This window comes from Musa acuminata, chromosome BXJ2-5 (genome assembly GCF_036884655.1).
Source record: "Musa acuminata AAA Group cultivar baxijiao chromosome BXJ2-5, Cavendish_Baxijiao_AAA, whole genome shotgun sequence".
NCBI lineage: Eukaryota > Viridiplantae > Streptophyta > Magnoliopsida > Zingiberales > Musaceae > Musa > Musa acuminata.
In genome coordinates, this window is record NC_088342.1 from 30,330,313 (window position 1) to 30,351,566 (window position 21,254).

General features: G+C 36.1%; 2 protein-coding genes across 6 annotated transcripts; one reads left to right on the forward strand and one right to left on the reverse strand.

Moving 5' to 3' along the window:
* The first annotated feature begins 815 nt into the window (after positions 1-815).
* On the forward strand, positions 816-13,664 carry LOC135612620 (actin-related protein 5-like). Of its 2 annotated transcripts, XM_065109111.1 has the most exons (12): positions 816-1,069; positions 1,170-1,240; positions 1,799-1,923; positions 4,873-4,914; positions 6,003-6,105; positions 6,255-6,364; positions 6,641-6,750; positions 6,838-6,928; positions 9,590-10,021; positions 10,207-10,334; positions 10,811-11,138; positions 12,987-13,664. In XM_065109111.1, the coding sequence occupies exons 1-12, from the start codon at positions 963-965 to the stop codon at positions 13,491-13,493; spliced, it is 2,154 nt and encodes a 717-aa protein (XP_064965183.1). In that variant the 5' UTR covers positions 816-962; the 3' UTR covers positions 13,494-13,664. The 2 variants fall into 2 exon arrangements, with proteins under 2 accessions (XP_064965183.1, XP_064965184.1); XM_065109112.1 differs by lacking the exon at positions 1,799-1,923 and having other exon boundaries at positions 875-1,069.
* Positions 13,665-14,068: 404 nt separating this feature from the next.
* On the reverse strand, positions 14,069-19,693 carry LOC103985209 (cx9C motif-containing protein 4, mitochondrial). 4 transcript variants are annotated; one of them, XR_671697.3, is made up of 3 exons: positions 19,419-19,693; positions 16,161-16,321; positions 14,069-14,416 (listed from the first exon to the last, which is right to left on the reverse strand). XR_671697.3 is itself a non-coding variant. In XM_009402845.3 (3 exons), the coding sequence occupies exons 1-2, from the start codon at positions 19,520-19,522 to the stop codon at positions 16,216-16,218; spliced, it is 210 nt and encodes a 69-aa protein (XP_009401120.2). In that variant the 5' UTR covers positions 19,523-19,692; the 3' UTR covers positions 14,069-14,416; positions 16,172-16,215. The 4 variants fall into 4 exon arrangements, 2 of the variants coding, with proteins under 2 accessions (XP_009401120.2, XP_009401121.2); XR_010487020.1 differs by having other exon boundaries at positions 14,069-14,527; XM_009402845.3 differs by having other exon boundaries at positions 16,172-16,321; positions 19,419-19,692.
* Between the last annotated feature and the right edge of the window lie 1,561 nt (positions 19,694-21,254).

Below are 21,254 nucleotides of genomic sequence, written 5' to 3' on the forward strand. Positions count from 1 at the left end.
CTTTGTTCTACAACAGTTAGCAACATGTGATCTTGATCTTCCCCTCTCCATAATATTCCATTGTTCACAAACTATGAGCTTCCTGTTCAAACTCTCTTGATTCTTCTTGTGCAAAAAGTAATTACAATTCACTAGTCAGATCGAATCATATTCTAAATGATATATCATCATTTTTGTAAGATAATAGCCATGAAATGTTAGCCATGCAGCACATGACACTAGTGAGAAATAATTTTTAAAAAAGAAAGTCCAAAGATAAAATCTAAATGATTCAAAAGTATAACATAAATTTTTTGTCACAAGAAATTGGATGTTGATTTATACTTTCAAATAAAGTCTTTCTATTACCTACTCCTCTCACTATTAATATTTATCACATTATCTCTTGTTATCATAGTATTTATGTCATATATTCAAACTAACTCAAATGATTTTTTTTATTTTTATTTTATCTGATATCGAGTTACGTCAAATTGTTTATGAATGATTATTCAAACAATAATTTCCTCAAATTATTCTTCTCCTGTTATTTTAAATCTCTTTTGTACTCACTACTCCACTCGAGTAGATAAACTGAGTTGATAAACTTCGTACTAACTAAACCTATATAGAAATTGATTACAAGTTTATGCAATATCGTTGACATATACAGCAATTATGTGGGTATGACAGTAAGAGAAATTATTTTTATACGAATTAATTGGAATTACTATAATTTCCCAAATTTATAATTATCAGTATTTTTATTTAAATATGTGTCAAATTTTGTGGTTAGGTGTCATTTTGGGTACGTTCTGTGGGTGTCTAATGCCCAGCTCAAATTCAAATCGGTGCCCCATCCGTCGTCACCCCGATTCATCAAGAAACCTAAACCCTAATCGCTCGACACCGCTATCGGCCCACACCTCGCCCATGTAGAAGAAGAATAAGAGAGAGGAGGAGGAGAATACGACGACGAGGCGATGCCTTCCTATTCGATCACGCGGCCGTCGCGGCAGGAAGATTACGCTCGCTTCTCCCCGAACACCCCCATCGTGATCGACAATGGCGGCTCCTCGTTCCGGATTGGGTGACGCCCTAAACCCTAGCCCTGGATTTCGTTCCGTCGCGGCTTCTTGATGTCGCCTCGTCTTGCTTTCTCCTTCAAAATTGTTTTCTTCTTGTTACAGGTGGGCTGGGGAGTCGGATCCACGCGTCACCTTCCGCAACGTCGTCCAGAGGCCTCGCCACAAGGCTACCGGTACTCTACTATGTTCCTAGGTGTCGGGGGATTCTGAATCGCAATGTTTTCTGTTTATATACAATTTGCTATTATCTGGTTCTGCTAACTAATATTTGTCGTCAAAACGTGGTTTTTTAAGGACGACATTGTCCTAATCCACTTAATTTAGCGGCCAGATTACCCCCTTCCAGTGATAGGGTTTGGAGGCTGTGAGTTTGCTATTTTTCAATGCGATAGTTTTCTTATTTGTTGCACGAGCATATAATTAGGAGAGAAAGGAGCCCCATTGTTGAACACTAACCTTTTTTTTACCATGGAAAATGATATTAAAAAAATTTGCAATGTACTGATTTGATTTATAGAAGGACGAAAATACAACAATTTCATGTAATTTCTCCTGTCTGTCATTTATGCGAGGAATAGACATGATTCTGATGACATGATACTATGTGATGCAAGCCAATATTTGGCTTTATTTTTATCAATTATATCATGTGACAATAAGGTTAACGGAATCATTAAATATATTCTTGGTATCCTCGTACTTCAAGTTAACATCTCTTCTGAAAAATGCAGGTGAAACTGTCACTATAGTTGGTGATCATGATCCATCATTGATGAAGTACTTTGATTGCACTCGAACATCTTTCCGATCACCATTTGATAACAATGTTGTCTATCAGTTTGAGATAATGGAATATGTGAGCTTCTTTTCCAGTTCTAATTAATATTGAACTTTTTGCTTCCTCTAATCCTTATAGTTTGACCAGTAGAAAATCATGTCTTTCACCATTTTAGAAAGAGCTTGTTGTTTGATTCCATATCCATTTTTTCCCTTAAGCAGTGGCCATTGGATGCTGGAAACGGAAGCGAAATGATTTTTGAATTTGATACACAAGTACAGAGATTAAGTTTAAGACTTGTCATGTGCATGCAAGTTAGGATTGTAAAACTATGGTTTGAGATATTTAATTTGGAGGCATGTGTAAAATACTATGTGATATTAGTACAAGTTCCTAGTATAAGTTTCCCTAATAGAGGCCAACAAACCACCTTGTGGCAAAGAGGAATTGATCTATGCTAATGTAGCCCTCTTGCAAATTGTTTGGGGACTGATCGTTCTTTAGCTGTGTATAATGCTTTGGTATGTGCAAAGGTATCACACAAACATCAACTAAAGGCCTTCATACAAAATGACATCTTCAAGCCACCCAGCCCACAAAGAAAATTATTGATTATCGAGAAGGTTAGCTTGACGGTTTTGAATATATTGAAGTCTAAAAAGCTCCTAAAATTGAAGATGGCAACAAGGATGAGCCATCATGCAAATCAAACATCTTTAACTAACTATGCAAGGAAATATCCCAATGAATGCTTCGCCTTCTGTCACGGACTTAGTTGGTTTTGCCTAAGTCGTGCGGCACCCTTGCGTATCCGTCCGCAAAGGTCAGCCTCCCCGAAGCCTCCCATGGTCCCTTAGGACCCACAAAGGAGAGAACGGGTTAGAGAAAACGCCTCATTCGGGATCCACAAGCAAACGTTTCCGAAAACACTTCATAGACAATGCAAATTATAAACAGACTTTACAAGCTCTGAACAGTTGCACAACAAAGGGTCAAAATGGTCCATTATAGACTGAAAATCTCTCACAAGTGTCCACATGACACAACCTTTATTTACAAGCTTAAAGCGGCCACCAAACCCAACTAAAATAGGACTATTTAGCCTTCGGCCGTCCCTCTACATGCTGTGCAAAGCATGAACATACCAAAAGACACGGATATACATAAGCATTACATCAAACATCCTGTTTAGAAGTTTGTCCGTGACATTGGGGAGAGCTATATAGCATGTCATGGTTACACTAATGTTGTTAAAAGGCGCCTTGGCACTCGCCTAGGTGCTTGGGTGAGGTGAAGCAAGGTTCGAGCGCCTCGCACATGCTTGGGCGACGCGCTTTAGTGAAGCATCGCTTGGGCATTTGCCTCAGCCCAAGTGTCGGGTGCCTTGGGCAAGTGCTAGGTTAAATGTGAACCAGATTGTTAATTGGTTCAATTGAACTAGGCATTTGTCGGTTCAATTGAACCAACTAGGAAAATAAACCCCTCCCCCTGTGCAACCCACACACATATAGTAAAACCCATGCCACAGTAAAACCCTAACTACTATCGTCGCCCCCGACGCACCTATGCTCCATCGTCGTTGTCTCTGTGTACAACTCTCTTCATCGTCAACGGATAGCTTTGATGCTTCCTTTGCCATCGACGAACAAGTACAAAGCTCTTGCCGTTGTAGCTCTTGTGCGCGGTTCCCTCTGCCACCGCTGTTTTCGTGTGCAACTCATATAGTCGTCGAGGGACAGGTTCGTAGCTTCTTCCACCACCAACGGACACATCTGAAGCTTCCTCTGCCCTCGACCCTGTCGTTTGTAGCTTTCTCCGTTGTTGTCGCCGTTCGAAGGTTCCTCTGTCATTGTCGTTGCCATCATCCGAAGGTTCCTCCATCACCGCCGCCCTCTCCTTCCCCACCTTCCACCGTCGATGACTCTTCTTCTCACTATTGTGTATTGTTATAACTGTTAACCCTATTAATCCTTTAAAATTGATATTAATCCTTAGAATTATTAACCATATTTAGAATTGCTAATCCCTATTTAACGTTGTTAATGATTATTTAGAAATGTTATTAATACCTATTTAGCATTGCTAACCTCTATTTATTTAGAATTGTTAATAGGGTTTTAGGAATAATGGCAAGTGCAGAAAGTAATTCAAAAGATTTGTAACAAAATTCATGAGAGGATCCTAGTTGAGAATACAATTATCTAAAGGATGATGATGATTAAATTTGATGTAAAACTTTATTGTTTTGAGTCTTTTAACATTTTTGTTATTTTATGGACAATGCGACTTGGTACTTTATATCTTTTCAATTTAATGCCATATTTTTATTTTTATAATCATATTTATCAATCATATTATATATTTTTTTATATTTTAATATTCTAGAGTGTCCTGCTTCGCTCGAGCAGGCGCCTAGGCGAAGCGCTAGTGCCTTGGGTGTTTTGAGACTTTGACGCTTTTTGGTGCCTGATGCTTTTAAAAACACAGGGTTACACTAGTACCAAAGCAACTGAAAAGGAAACTTTTAGTAGTTTTGGTAACTATTAGTGTGAACAAGCAAGGAGAACTCATGGAAACAATAAGACTTAATGATCGTCCATATGTTATATTTAAGACATGTTACCTAATCTCCTTCCGAGACTTCGTCGAGAAAGCACTTCACATGTCTAAGAATCCATTTCTGTCAGAGCAACTGAAAGAGACACATCACTTACCTCTGTTCAAGGATCTATTTATGTCCAAACTTCTTTCGTGAAAGATAAAGAGCCTTATGTGATAAATAAAGTTTCATCAATATCCTTTCTCATCATAAGGATCTGTTACTTGCATCTGTACCACATCTGCTTTATTTCATCATCCTTTGTAACGTGTGATCTAATATTATATTGAATGTTGATATTTCACTTTAAATATTTTTTTCTAATTTATTCTTACTGCTTCCCTTTTAGGAAGTTGTGAATATATTCTTCTGTAAGCTTCATTCTCTCTATTGTGTCATGCTTTTCTCATGTATATCTTTTCTTGCAGGTTCTTGACTATGGATTTGAGCGTCTAGGTGCTAACTTACAGGTGTGTTGTTATATTTTCCTTATAGCAATAACAAAAAGTAATCCGATCTCCATGTCATTACTGCATTGTAGTTCTAACAAGCTTATTGATGTATGACTGGTACATAGATATTTGTGTGTGCCGACCCCAAATAGTTAGGACATAATGGTTTGCTGTTGTTGTTGAACACAATTATCTGGTGGTATGATGTTTTAATTATGGTATGCCATAATTATGTTGCATGGCATTATGATTCTATGATTATTGTTATCTCCTTATTTGTTCTATAACTGAGTTGATTGCTCTGCAGATAATAAAATTTTACCACTTCTGTAGTCGCCATTTCATACCTTTACTGGTCCTTTGTTCTTTAGAAAAGAACATATGGTTACATGAAGAATAATTTGGATGTCTAATTAAGATTATGTCTGTCGTTAGCCACCTCCACCATTTTTAAAAAAAATAGGAATGAAGGATTGCTTGATCCATGTTCCATTGGTGTGCTTTATCTTTCTTTACAATGAAAAGAATGAGAAAAAAGAAAACAAAAAAAATGCAAAAGAATAGAAAAAAGGTAAGAAAAGAGCATGTAAATAAAAAAAGAAAACAGGGTAGAACAGAGACATATATTAATTATTGTCACCTTATTCAAAATATAGGAAATGAATATTTAATCTAGAATCTGAGTTCTTTTTGCTTTGTTTTGTTAGATTTTAGTTTATCTTGCTCTTTCTACTACACTTGGTCGATGTGCTCAACACCACAAATATGGCAAATGCACTAGTGTCATGTATGATATATCCTTTCGTTTGGTGTGGCCACAGTCATGCATATAATCCTGTATTTGAACCAATTTTTTATCAGATTTTGCTGAAAATCTTGGAACCAACATAACAATTTTTTAATTGCTTGTCATGGATAAAAAACTTGATTGTTGTCTTTCAATAATTCCTTGTGCACAAAGAGCAAATCATTCTTTATTAGTTACAGAAGTACCATGTTTCATATAAATTGTATTTCAGAAAATTTTGAATGAAAGCTTAGTAGGAGTATTAATGTCTTTTTTTAGGTTTGCTCTATCTCCTAATGTTATTGTGTGGCTTGAATAGGTTGATCATCCTATTTTAATGACAGAATGCATATGTAACCCACTCTCCTCACGCAGTAAAATGGCTGAACTTCTCTTTGAGACTTATAGTGTACCATCAATAGGTAAATTACCTTTGTTGCTGCTATCTTATAGGTTTCTTGTGCTGTAAAATTGTATTATGTTTTACTTGTCATTTGTACTAGATCATTGTGGTACTATGGCCTGTGCTGTTCTATTGCATTTTTTTAATGCTTGGAGCATGTCTGTATAGCTTTTGGTGTTGATGCTGTATTCAGCTACAAGTTAAATCAACAATTTGGAAGATGCAATGAAGATGGTCTTGCTATTTGCTCAGGATTTTCAGCAAGCCATGTAATACCGGTGAGTGTTTTTCACATTAACATTTTGTGGAATGTTGCATGTAAAGCTTTTTAGAAAAGCAGGTCTCTGAATATGCCAACACGTTGCATGGGCAAATATTTGTTAGGCAATATATGACTTGGGTAACATGTTAAGACAACCCTATGCATATATGTAGGCATTACATTTTGTATGCAGTATACTTCTCTGTTATGTGATATATTTGCTTGTCCCGAGTCCTTTTATCTTTTCCATGTTTTGGATTTTAATGAACTTTGACCAATTATGGTTATTTAGATTGTAAAAGGGGAGCCTGTTACTGAAGCATGCTGCCGAACTAACATTGGTGGATATCATGTTACCAACTATTTGAAGCAGCTTCTTTCCCTCAAATACCCATATCACATGTATGTATGTTGCTGCATGTTATTTCATTAAATTTTATGTTTTATAAATTGGTTAACTTCCATGCATGATCGGTTGCACTTCAACAGGTCAAGCATTACATGGGAGAAGGCTGAGGAGCTGAAGATGGAGCACTGTTATGTAGCTACGGATTTTGCATCTGAATTGCAATTGTTTCAGGTGGAAAACTTGACATCCTTACCCACTTCTTCTAATCACGTTTGATATCACCATTTGTGTGGACGGTGCCATAATTTTTCTAATGCATTTGTTCAATGTGGACTTCTCCAACTGTTCTACATTGCTGTTGAGCCGACCCTGCATGTATAATCTCTCATGGATGGTGAACTTCTTAAACTAGACAGTCAATTTGCAGATTATAGGGGTTATCTGCCTCAACCTAGTGTTACTACATGTGCCCATTTGTGGCATTGGAAGCATCATACATGGTTTCAAGAGATTGTGAATTTAAGCTCATTATGATGTATTTTTTATCTTTATATTCTCTAATCTTGATGACCCTGAAAAAAAAATTGAGTTACACGGTAGTAGGACAGATAATCTAGTTAATTTTCGGTATCATGTTAGTTAGGAAATACAGATGGATACATAAAATGCATATATGAAATACCATAAACACAAAAAGGATGGTTCTTCTAGCCTAAGTTGTTCCCATGTAAGTATTCAATTGGGTGCCACAACAGGGGGTTGTGGATACTGTACTTAGATTGCTCCTTTTGGTATTCTTATAGATCACGAATGTCATGGCATGGATAATGCAATTTTTGACATGCTTATATTTTGAAATTTACAATAATTATTTTAAAATCACAAGACACTATGTAATTATAGGAAGTTGGCCCATTTTAATATCGTTTATCTTTTTACAGACATTGATAACTATAGCATTTAAAAATTGGGACATCTGGAACACTTGTGAAGATTTCTTTGGCTTTTTGGTATCATGTATGACATCTTTGAATTACATGGGTGGAAAGATTGTGTTGTCAGTAGCATACTGCATAGCTATCATCTCTGACCTAAAGTTCTGTTATAACAGTGATAAATAATACTAGCTACTGTCACCATATTTTGTTAGAGATCTGTCACATACATATTTGCTTTAAGAAAAAACAATTTTACTGGTAACTATATACTCAAATGGATGACCCAGAAATCTTTTTCTTGGTGATTCTTGACATAGCCCTGAACATAATGTTGTTGTCTCATGCATATTTGATGTTCAGTTTTCACATATAGCTGTTGGTCTAAATGCCAATCAACCATGGAATCAAGTGTCTTGATGGGAAAGACAGAAGGGCTGCAAAGTTGCATTTCAGAATCGATCTGTGCTCTTGGAACTCCATGCTACAAAGGGGCCTCTCTGAGACATATATACAACCATCTTTTCTTTACATTATCTCATTAGTTAGACTTATATGCTTCTTTAGTCACCTTCCATATGTTCCATGTTGTAACATGAAGTATGCAGTATGTATGCCAATTTTAGGTGTAAGCTTCCATCCTTGCAACATCACTGCTTCCCTTATATAGCAACTCAGGCTTAATGTTCCATTTTGTCCGTTGAATTCAGCATCTTTGGATTGGTTACTTCAACCTCTATCTTCTCAGCTAATAAGATGCTTACAGCTTCTTGGTAGAATTTAATTAAATAATTTTTTTATAGTGGATGAGGCTTGATGATTGTAAGTTTGCTCCTCCACAATGCGCAGGCCAGGAAAAGTCTCTCTGGTTTGTAGGGGTATGGCTGCATATATTGACCTTTCCTAGTTCCCATAGAAGCCATATTTATTGGGTTTGCCCATTACCTAGGTTCATTATTAGATATCAAATGCCTTTTGGAACTCCTTTTTTTAGATGTATAGCCTGGTACTTGTCTATGGTTCCTGGAGCGATGTAGGTTTGCACCTGGAAGCTGAGAATACACCAGATTTAGTATGGTATTCAAAATGGGAGGTGATTGTGTCTTAAAAATAGGCTTTTTATCCTACTTCTTAATCAAGAGAGGCAAAAGAAGTATGAAGAAATTTGAGTTTATGTGCTATTTATGCAAATAGAACAATTTTTTTGAAATTATTATCTGGTTGAAGGAAGAACCACTTTTATCATAAAAAACAGCTGTAATATATGATATTCATACTTAGTACTTCCTAAGCGAGTCGAAGCAGGTGTAGAAAAAATGTGTTTACTTGCTTTTTTATCAATAAAGAACATTTCTATTTTGGAATCAATACCTAGTTGAAGGAAGAACCAGTTTATTATAAAACTAGCGGTGATGTGGGTGGTCACTATGCATTTGCATGTCTGGCCAAATATGTGGTTCATATTAAAATATTAAAATGATATCTAATTAATTTCCAACAGAAAAAATCACTTTATATAAGTTATTAATAGGTAAAAAGATAATGTTGATACTGAGAATTGATTTGACAATATTCATACTTTTGTTTATGAAGCTACTTAAGTCTATATTTTGGTATTAATGGGTAAACGTACAGTTGACGGATGTTATATTATCATGTTAAAAAATGTCATAAAAATAATGGTAGTAGCAAACTAAAACTAACAAGGTGACATATATGATCTAATATTTATGTTCTAACATTTTGCATATGCAGATATTCAGGGTTTAGATGGTTCCTTTGCACGTTTGAATATTCTGAATATGTAACGATGCCACATTTTGAGTCCATGTAGACCATATGTAAGGCATTAAAAATGTCTGCATTTGCCTATGCTGCCATGTGGATTTCTTTCAGACAAAACAGGAAGAATGCTTTCTTAAGTACAAACTTTTATTTTTTTTCGTTCTCATTGCAGAAAGGGAATGAAGAAGCTAAAGAAAAGACTAGGTGTTGGCAACTACCATGGGTTCCACCTACTCAAGGGGATGTACCATCTGAAGAAGAACTTGCAAGAAGAGCTGCTTTAAAGGAAAAACAAGGACAACGATTACGAGATATGGCTGCTGCACGAAAGTCTATTAGGATAACAGAGCTTGAAAATGAACTGAATGGTCTGGAGGATTTATTGCAGCAGCTTGATGAGGTGGAGGAACCTGAGGTCTCATCTATCTTGTCTGGAACAAAGTTCTTCTCAAGGCAAGAAATTGAGTCTGCCATTCTAAGAGTAACACAATCGTTGCGGAAGGCTAAAGGTGAACCTAGCGAACCTGAGGAAAAAAATGATTCTTCGTTGTCAGAGAAATATCCCCTGGTCAGTGTACCTGATGAATTGCTGTCCCCAGAACAGGTATTTTGCTATGTGCACTTGTGTTCTTCCAATATAATTGCCATGATGTCTTTGATTTTGTTCCCATGATACTTGACTGCACCCCGTTGGCACACTGATCAATTATGAGAGTTGTCACTCCAACCTTGTTATCTTGTTGAAAGGTGTGAATAAATTCTGTTTGATGTTTCAACTTTCCTTGACAGTTAAAAGAAAAGAAAAGGCAGATATTTCTCAAGACTACCTCAGAAGGTCGATTGCTTGCCAAACGAAAACGCTTTGAAGAGGAATCATTACGAGAGAAACAGAATCAACTAGATGAAGAGAAGAGACTGTATGTATCGTATTTACATCAAACAATTTTTCTTTTGAATAAATCTGGATGGAATACATTTATATCCTTAATGACATGAAGTTGCATGCTGAGGCATAGCTAAGAAATGTTATTTGGAAAATCATGCTTTTTGTTGGGATAAGACGACTTGCTATTTGGTGGTTGTGATGTTAATATACTCAAATTATGTTATGTTGATGGCAGAAATATCCTGTGAAAGTTAAATAGACTCTGTTAAAGTAGCAGACCAGGAAGTTGCACTAGTGCCAGTACTGCTTTTACAAGCATGATATTTCAATTTGGGGGGCCACAAGTAACCTTGCAATGTTATTAGGCAATCGAACTTTTTAGAACTGTGGGAACCATATAAGCTGAATTTCCTGGATACAATAACACTACCATGTTTCCTTTTAATTTCCAGGTTCTCTTTGCCTTTTGCTATAATGTGTTCATTTTTTTCTCTGATCTAATTGCAGAGAAAATCCAGAGTTATACCTTGAGCAACTGCATGATCGATATCGAGAACTCAGCGAGAAAGTCGAGTTAAGAAAAAGGGTGAAAACAAATGGCAATCAGAATTTGTCAGGGGGTGTTGGCCGTGGTGAACGTTTGAGTGCTGCTCAAAAGGAGAGGATGCGCCTCTTGACATCTGCAGCATTTGACAGGGGAAAAGGTGAAGACACTTTCGGGGCTAGAGATGAGGACTGGCAACTCTACAAACTGATGAGCAAGGATAATGATGATGATGACAATGGGCAAGATGAGGATGAAGCAGAACTAGCACGTGTCACATCTAGACTCCAGGTTAGTTTTCTGCGACTTTGCATTTTCATAATTTACTGTCTCTAGTCTGTCATGACCACAGTTTGAGACCTATTAGCTTTAATGCTACAGAATTTGTGGAATTAAGTAGGTTCTTGGTCCTTCCTCACCTGGAAAATGCAGTAACAAATGCAGTTGAATTTTATTTACATTTCCGAAATAGGTAGTATGTATCAACTTTGTCTTGCCTGTAGTGATAAAACTGTGCTTATTGATTTATTGTTTTTGGCTATCCAATTTGACATATGCTATATGGTGCTGGTTAATTATTTTATCCACTTTATAGTTGCTGTAATTTCCCTTTGCTTGATATTCTTGCATCTTAGAACTATAAACAATTTAAAAACCTAGCTTAAACAAGCATAGTACTGTTTGTGGGTAGCCATATGATGATTCATCACTTTGTATGTCATTTGCAATCGTTTCCTGTTTATGCTTTATTAAGTTCCTATGGCATGTAATTTTGAAATTCTGAAGCTTTTGATTGTCTTGTGATAGTTGTATGTCGTGGAGATCCTTACAAAATATATTATCTGATAAATTACCACAATTACTTAAAAACTCATGCAATTCCTTGGTGAAAATTCTTGAACTTTGTCGAATATCTTGAACAATAGCTGATATTGAACAAAGTCTTCTGGAAAATTTAAATTTCTTCTATTATAGTTTCTCCATACCTCTTCTTAACCATTATATAATAATCGCTTTTCCATATTCCATTCACTTTTTCATGATTCATTTCAGAATGAGGAGGTTAGTCATTCTCTTGACTATCTTTTTCATTGTATGACCATATTAAATTCTATCAGTATCACTTTGTTGATGTGGAAGTGATTGTTTTTATAATATAGGGTATATGGATGCCCTTAGACTGGGCAAACAAGGTGTGAGATGATCGTCTTTTAGAAGAAAATATTATTGGGGGGAAGTTATCCTATTCTTTCTAATTGCATTTATATATGCATTACGTTCTCTCAGCTGGCTTGTCTTTAAACAACCGTGATCTCGATGTTTCTTCCTAGCATCAAGGTTATGTTTGTGGATCTCTTGGACTGCGAATAAATATTTGCTGGATGACAGCTGAGCTATCCCTGTTTTCTCAGTATCTAAATCATGAAACCTCTTGCAGCCTCTCAGTCGATCTGAGGTTGCATTAACATACAACTTAGGTTTCACCATCAAGTTGTATAAATATTTTGGACATATCATATGTTGTCTATGGGGTGTGGATATTGGGGACAAATATCTTTTACTGTTAGAGTTTATCGTTCACATTATCAATTATTTAGTCTCCTCAAACTTGACAGCCTTGTCTAATAATAGTGTTAGATTGATGTAGTGTTCTGCTTTCTGAATGAACCCACCACCTTTTGGATAACCCTTTAAGCATGGCAGGATTACATCCTTTTCTCCATTCCTGTAAATGCAAGTGGAAGATATAGGTTCTTTTCATGGTTATATTGTGTTAGATTTTGGTTTGCTTGACTCCCCGAATATTGCTGCTGAGTTTCAGTATGATTTAGCTAAGGATGCTTTGCTTAATTATATCCATTTTCTTTTCCTGCATATTTGACTCATTATGTGATATGTCAGTTTGTATAGATAGGAGAGAATTGAAAAAAGTGCTGACATTAAACTCCAAGTTGTAAGCAACTTTTGTGTTCATGTAGAAACTTAGTGATCTTTTGTGACACTTCATGCAGTGATCTTTCATTCCATATTTCTGGTCATCTACTATCAAAGTCCGTTTATTACTTTATGCAGTGAGCTGTCCATATCGGCTTCCATTGATGCCAATGTTTGTTTAGTGATCTTTTTTCACTTTGGCAGGATATAGATCCTAATTTTGTTCCTAAATCTGATTTGGTCCCACCTCAAGCAACACCTGAATTTTCAAAATTCCGTCCTCAAAGTTTAGAAGATTTCAAGATTGTTCTCGGTGTGGAGCGTTTCCGATGCCCAGAAGTTCTATTCCAGCCTAACATGATTGGGATCGACCAAGCTGGCCTCGATGAGATGGCAGGAATCTCGCTCCGAAGGCTAGATAGGGTGGATGATCCTATGAAGGATGATATAACCAAATCAATATTAGTTACCGGCGGTAGCGCTCTCCTTCCTGGCTTGTTGCCTCGCTTGGAAGCTGGAATCCGACAAATGCGCCCTTACCTCTCTCCTCTAACAGTCGTCAGAGCATGTGACCCCATATTAGATGCATGGAGGGGTGCATCGATATATGCAAATTCTCCACAGTTCTCTTTACAGACTCTTAGCATGCAGGATTATTACGAGAAAGGTGAAAGCTTGCTTTGGCAATACCAGATCAAGTACACAATTTGATTTATACAACGCCATTCTGAGTGCAGCGGTGTCATTGTTCCTCGTATATGTTCATATCATCCTATTTGGGTTCCGAGAGTTAAATATGTATTTATATTGTTCTTCTTTTAGACTAATTTATACTGTTTTAACCCAGATTTTTCCTGATAAATTAAGATCCGTTTCAGGTGATGTTAGCCGTTAAATCTATTAATAATTCCGTTATGAGAAGCTGAGTGGATGTTTCTTGGCCTAGGAAGCCGTACGTGTAATGCTTGCTTTGTCCCGCAGGACACTTTTAGTTCGATGAAACTGGAGCTGCAGGAGCGCGTACAGGCGATGTCTGGGAAATATGAACTGATGCAAGTTTAAGTTTGCCGTCATGCGATCCGGACGAGATGCACCTTTGGGTGCTAAAACAGTTGACTTGGTCGTACCAAACCAATTAGAAATTGTAATAAAAAGACTATATATATATATATATATATATATATATATATATATATATATATATATATATATATATATATATATATATATATATATATATATATATATGAGTTATGCAAGTACCACTACATTTTATGAGCAGAGAATTCATGCAATTTAAAATCTTTTACAGGCTTTGGACCAGAATCCAAATGTGGCTGCCAATTATTTCACTAAGGTAAATCTTTACCAAGTGATGGTTCACCCTCCATTATTTTCCAGAAAAAAAAGGAAAATGAAAACAGAAATTATCTTGCTATTCTTCTGCAATTTCAATTTTTTTTTCTCACAATTTTCAACTTAAAATACTACAGCTAAAGTTCTAAAAAAACCGGGGAAAAAAGCAGACGTGAACATGCCGTGCAAAAAAGAAAAAGTTGTTTTACATCGTCAGTAGTCCATTTCTCCATCATAGAAAGTCATCTAAATCTGCCATTTCTCCATTCTTTCAGCTCCTGCAGAAATAATATTTTTCAACATAAATTGTCTGTTGAAGAGAAAACGAAAATAAATGATCCACAAAACTCATAGACTTTCTCCCATCATAGAAAGTCAGGCCAATTGTCCTGCAAGATACAAATATGATTCTTTAAGGATCTCAATAACATCGCATGTAGTCCATTCAACGACAGCAAAAAGAAAGCTCGTATGGCTTCATCCAAGATTTCAAATGAATGGAAACTTTCACTAAATGATTTTACTGAAATAACAAAAAACTAAAGAAACAAACTAGTATTTAAGAATAAAGGGTTACTCTCATATAGGCTCCTCCATTTTGGCATATTGACTGTTGGATACCTGTCTTATCCACTACTCATATCTTTCAAACATTTTTGTAGTTTCTAAATTAACCCACTTACTTATTCCTAACAAGGCATCTGAATTGGCATTATTGCCCTTGGTTACAAATTCTCAACTATGTGGTCTTTGACTCTTTGATGTTCTATCGCAGCAAGAGCTAACATGAAATGAATAGTGATGTCAGGATGTAAATACATGTTACAACATATTTGACCACATGACAGGATTCAAATTATAAATATGCTAAAATAGACAGCTTATTTTAAACGACACTAGGAAAATTGTCAGTCCCTTCCGATGTGACCATGATATTTATATTTTTTTGTAAACTAACGTATTATCCAATAAGAATTGCATATTCAACCAACTAACTCCTGATGAAAAAACCAAAGAGCATGGCTTCATGATTTAAAAGTTTAGGGAGAAAAACAACCACATGCATGAAGACAGTATTGTGGAATCTGGAGGGGCTCAGATGTATAGATCCTTATTATTGATGTATGTCAGCTGTTTCAGTGTTCAAACACATGAGACCTGTTGGTACCAAAAATAAAGCAGCAGATTCAGTAGCATCAGCTGCAATAGAGGCACAGTGCCACTAAGTTAATAAAAAAATGGCTCGGTGGTACGTTAGCAAATTGGTTGCGATAGAAGATCAAATGTTGTGCACTCTTTCATAGCTTATGTTTCTAAATTGTGAAAATGATCGCATATCCATAATAAAAAACATGGTGCTCCAATATTTATCTGACCAATTATCACCCATATTTATGAATACCATGTGTAACCAAGCAATGACAAAAAATAGAAACAGACATCAACTCAAAGACATGAATTACAAGTTCCTGTTTAATTTAGATCAATATATAACTATGTTCATCTAAAAGAATTAAGCAATAAAATGTTTCGAGCGAGTGTCAAATTTTTTACACACATGGATATAAGACAACAAAAATAATGAAGCATGATGATTAATTATATACCAAATCTAGAAAGTCTTAAGAACTTAAAATGAGTTGATAGAGCAAGAAATCCATGGTGTTAATAAAAAGAATAGGAGAGAGAGCGGAGGAGATCACATCATTGTGAGATATAACAAGTGACAAACAGTTTAAATAATTATCTAAACATATTGCCTTATACATAGCTCAATGGTTTGAAACAATCTATGTAGGTGACCCAGAATAGATGGGACATTATGACTTGTTGTTGTTGTTGTTTTAGTAGTAGGAAAACAAATGATCATTATTGACTAATTTGGTGTTACCAGGAAACAGAAGAACTGGGATTTAAAACTGGGAAAAAAAATCTTATGTCAAATTGGCAACAAGGTTATATCCAACAAACTGTAACAATAACGCCTTTTTTTTTTTTTGACCAAAAATGTTATTGGCTCACAGAGAAATTACTGTTGGGTAATCATGAAGCTTCATGGTTCAATATTTGCAGTGTGTCACTTGGTATTTGTTTTCAGAAGTCCAGCAAGTGGAGCACAATGTGTTGAGTCATAGTTGCACTTTTCACAGCATAGTTGCAACAGTCCAATGACCTTCATGCACCTGAAATAAATATTACAAGGAAAAATTATTTACCTTAGGTTAACCATAATTAATAACATAATCTATCACAATTTACTATGTCGATGTTGTTGCACATTCTGATATGCAGGCTCATAATCTAATCCATAAATTTACAAATGTTAGAAAGAAAAGAATCAAGTTGAAAATACAATTACATCGAAATGAAATGAAGAAACCATTTCCAGAATTTCTTTCAGCATCAGAATTTACTTTTGTCAAAAGTAGTTACTAGATTGTGTGTGAGAAGTGAAAAAAAGATGTCCAAGTGCACAAACCTCCCACCAAAAAAGGGTTTTGGAAGGGTCAATGAAAGCAGCCCCACCCTTCTGAGTGGAGAGCTTGTTACCAATAGCTGCTAGACTATGAGGGCATATTTATATTGTCCGAGCAGAAAAGGCATCAATCCTTAAACATGGCTAAGCAAAATCATGTTCGTTAACTGCAAGAAGTTACCTAGTAATATTCATGACCTCCCAACAACCAGAAACCTGGTATTTGATCATTTATATCACTAGCATATCAGTGAAGCTTTGAATCAGCAGGAAATCACCAGAGATCTTCTCCTTTTTTTAACCCATTGTCATACTGGTAGTATAACTGTGAATAATATTTTAAAAATCATTTAACTAGAACCCGATATACAAACCACAAGGCAGGTATATATCTATACACATATAATAAATGTCCCATGTCCCTTGACTTGAGATGCATACCATGCTTTAGTCCTTAACAGAAAATAGATAAACAAGCATCTCAATCCATCTGGACTTATCTATACGGATATTGAATCAATTATTTATGTGTTGAGAATCAATTCTAAGATGATTAAAAAAAATAAAGAAGAAAATAAGTTAGAAAATATTGATACATTGTTTACCTGTTAGAAATCAGAGTTAACTGATGTAAAAATATGACAATTAGATATGATAAATAAAGGAATGACATGTAAAACATCACTTCAGTAGAACAAATAACATGGGACTTCATACAGAAGAGACAAGTTACTAGAATGCATGGGGGAAAAAGCTGAGAAGAGAACAACAATTATCTAATCCATCACAATGAACTAAATTTCAAATTCCAAAACTATCAAAAAACATACTAATTTTAGAATTTATGGGATTTAACTAGAACTCTCTAGAACCTCAATCATCAGCAAGTCCTTTTCTGGCCCTTTCTCATGGGCTTACAGTGATTGACAAACCTACAAATAACAATGATGTAGAATGCTGAAATAAGTAATCCCATCATAAGCTCAGTAAAAGATTCCAGGCAACAAGAAAAATCTGAACTGGGGAAGCAACTTCACTTGAAAGTTTCCTGCCTTACCATGGAGCCCAAAGTTGTTCTGCCATTAGAACTATTAAATATATGGCTGGTCGATACAGTAGCTTATAAGTGTTGCTATCAGTTGAGAACTAAAAGGAGAAGTTCTTGCAATGTCACAGTGGACTAAATGGATTTACTAAGTCAGGTCTGCTCTCTTCTAGTTCTTGCACCGATGTCCTTGAAAGAAAGGCAGAACTGCTGGTTGCTAATAAATAAATTCAGTCTAAACTTGCTCTATGATGTAGAAGATGTCCTAACAAACATTAACAAAATGGTTCCCATATGAATGGACTTATATCAAACAAGCAGCAAATTCCAGAAATTACAAGTTTATCTTGTGTGAGATCTAAAAGATGATATAAAGAGTAGCAAACAAGTCATGACACAGACCTGATAGGCTAATTGGTCAATCAACTTCGTTTAACCTAAACAACTAGTCAAAATACTTAAGCTGAAATTGATAGTAATACAACTATAAGACCCTTATAAGTCAAACTTAGTATTATCCACTTTAGATATGAAGCTAATCGGGGTGTGTTATAAAACAAATATTAAAATGAATGCCCAAGTCAAAATGTAAAAGACTTTGATATTTATAGTATGGACAATTGACAAGATATATGAACAGCAGAATCTTGAATAAAAAATGTAGCGAGCTGAAACATGTAGAAAAAGAACTAACTCAAATTAAAGATAAAACACATAAAATGAAAAAAAAATGTAACCGAGGATAAGAGATTGAAGATAGAAGAGAGATAGGTGAAGAGTTAGAGAGATACTAAGGGGAAAAAAAATAATGCATGGAGGCATAGCTTCACAGAAATATTATTTTATGTCCAAAACTCCAAATAATCATCAATCACACAATCCCTGTTTCTCCCTAGCCAGACTGTTCTAATAATCCAGTAGCAACTATCATTTGAATCTGCACAACTGCTACAAGATAAGAAATTTATTTCATGCTAACAGAAATCTGACCTCAACACGAGTATAATCTATAAGTTATTTAACTCCAGTTAGACCAAAAAAAAATCCTAAACTATCTCCCCAAAGACATTGTAAACAGAGGTTAGGGATGAATTTTAGTTCAGACCCAAACATAGAAGAGCTTTGTGTCTAATGGTGATAACGACAACTTAGTAAAAACGATCGCATCTGAAACTACTCATACAATCTCGGTTCAGACATCAGATTAAAGCTGTGACAGGACAGACAAATATTACTCCTCCGCAATCAACCGTGCAAGCCATCTCCACCAACGAAAACAGTAACACCCTCCTCTTTATCACCATCCCTTGAAAGAAGCTCTTATACGATCCAACCCACTAACAGTGACCAGCCTATCGAGATCAAAAGACACCATCTATTTGAATCCATCCAAAATATCCGTCCTCGATAATCCACCACCCTGTGTCCCCGTTTCCCATCTTCAACAAATGACACCACATGATGAGCCTCCTCCTCCCTAACGACCCAACTGATATGAGGAAGCATTCGAAGTATGATCCAAAAACAAAAAAGATTCTCTTTCCTCCTCTCCCAACAGGTTTCAGTCATCAATTAATAGGGTTTCTATATGGGAATTCCCAAGTGTTTGCAAGCAAGAAGAAGAGCAACTATCCAACACAGGATAGGAGTCAATAGTTTCCCCTTGTGCGTCGCTCAACAGGTTGCAGAAATCAATTGGAAGGGTAAGAAAGAAGAGGAGGAAGAGAAATGAAAAGAGAAGGAAGAAACGATCAGGTACCTCTCGGGGTTGAAGTTGTTCTTGGAGAGGCAGGCCTGGATGTCGCAGGCCTCCTTCTTGCACGGTTCTTTGTTCTTCTGCTGTCCACCCCACCACCAACCCATCCCCTCTCGCCTTCTTCTTCCTCTGTTCTAATCAGGCAGGCGATCGATCGGGATGATCTACGCAGCCAGCTACCATCGATTTCCCCACGCCGATCCCCGATGGAGGAGAGGGAGATCACGATATCACTCTGGCTCCCGCTGCGGCCTCCTTTTGATGATGATGATGATGGTTAGGAATATTGGCGCTTGAAATTTTAATACAGCAGAAGTGTCTCTCTAAAGGTTAATAAAAAGTCAACATTAACTTTCATTAATTATTATTACAGTCTTATATATATATATATATATGTATATGTATATATATAGATATATGTATGTATATATATAGATGTATATGTATATATGTATATATGTATATATATAAACAAATTCTTCAAAGAAACCCCTGAGTTTGAAAATTTTTTACAAAACACTCCGGATCGCGTAAAAAAGATTATTTTACTCCTAGCAAATTTTAAAAATTATTTTTTTTCTTAGATCTTTCATCACTTCCCGCTTGTATTGTTGCATGCAGACCTCGCTATGTTGCTTGCAACCCTCGTGTGAGGATTTGTTATCGTCACTTGTAGCCCTCGTGTGAGGGAGGTCTACCACTACCTACAACCTTGCCTATCCCCTCCATCCACAGCTTTCGTGCAAGGGTTCGTCATCATCACTTGGTTCTCACATAAGGACTCATTGTCACACCTATGTCGTTACTTGGGGAGGGGCTGTGTAGTCTCTTCGCACCCTTTGTTGGTGTGGTCTTCTCGCACCCCCTCCTCCTCATTGATCGTGAGCAAATAAAGAGGGGGAGACGGTTAGTCCTCATTTGTAGTCTTCATCGCTAGTCGTGGAGGCTACACCTCCATTACAAGTCTAGCAGCATTTGGCGAGGGTCATTGTGCCTCCGTCGCTAGTCAGGTATGATGGAGAAGAGTGACCGATGAGGTGGAGGTGCGACTAGTGGCTAGGCGGAGGGCAATGGCCAACAGAAGCAAAATGATCATTTAAAAAAAAAAAATCGTTCTTATGAAAAATTTCAAACTTGGCAGGAAATTCTTAAATTTATAGGTTTTTTTAAAGAATTCACCTTAAATATTCTCCATATTCTCACCATCATAATAAACTTTAGGGTATTAATTTAATATAATAGTCAACAAATGATGATTATATATATGATTGTGTGTGTGTGTGGATCAAGCTAGCTTGATGAACATCAACCTCTTGAGTTAGAAGCTTGTTATTTAGTGGTCCATTTAGCACAGTGAATAATCAGCAAAGTGCACTTCCATTAATTATATTTGACTCAAAACTTTTTTGTTTGATTTACCTAATGCGAATTGGAATTCTGAAAAATATATTTCTAATATTATATTAAGAGTATGAGCAGTAAACATTAACAAGTAGATTCAGAGTCCAAGTAGATAACTTTTCAATAAACAAACAAGGAAGTCAAGTTCTACGTCAAATGTCCAAAAGTCTTCTTGGGTGCTTGTTTCCACTTTAGTTGAAATAGACAGATCATTAATTAACCAATAATCACCAATCACTGTTTGGATCAAACCAACAAAGAGTTTTCAGAGTTTTAGCAGAGAACAAATACCAGTTTTTTACATTGGGCTCACTAACTCTCCTGAAGACCTTAATCCTCAACCCAGCACTTCAATGTCTCCAGAAATCAAGAATGAATCAATTGTATGTTTAACAGATATTTGTTCTTAATATCTCTCACTACATAAACTCATGACAA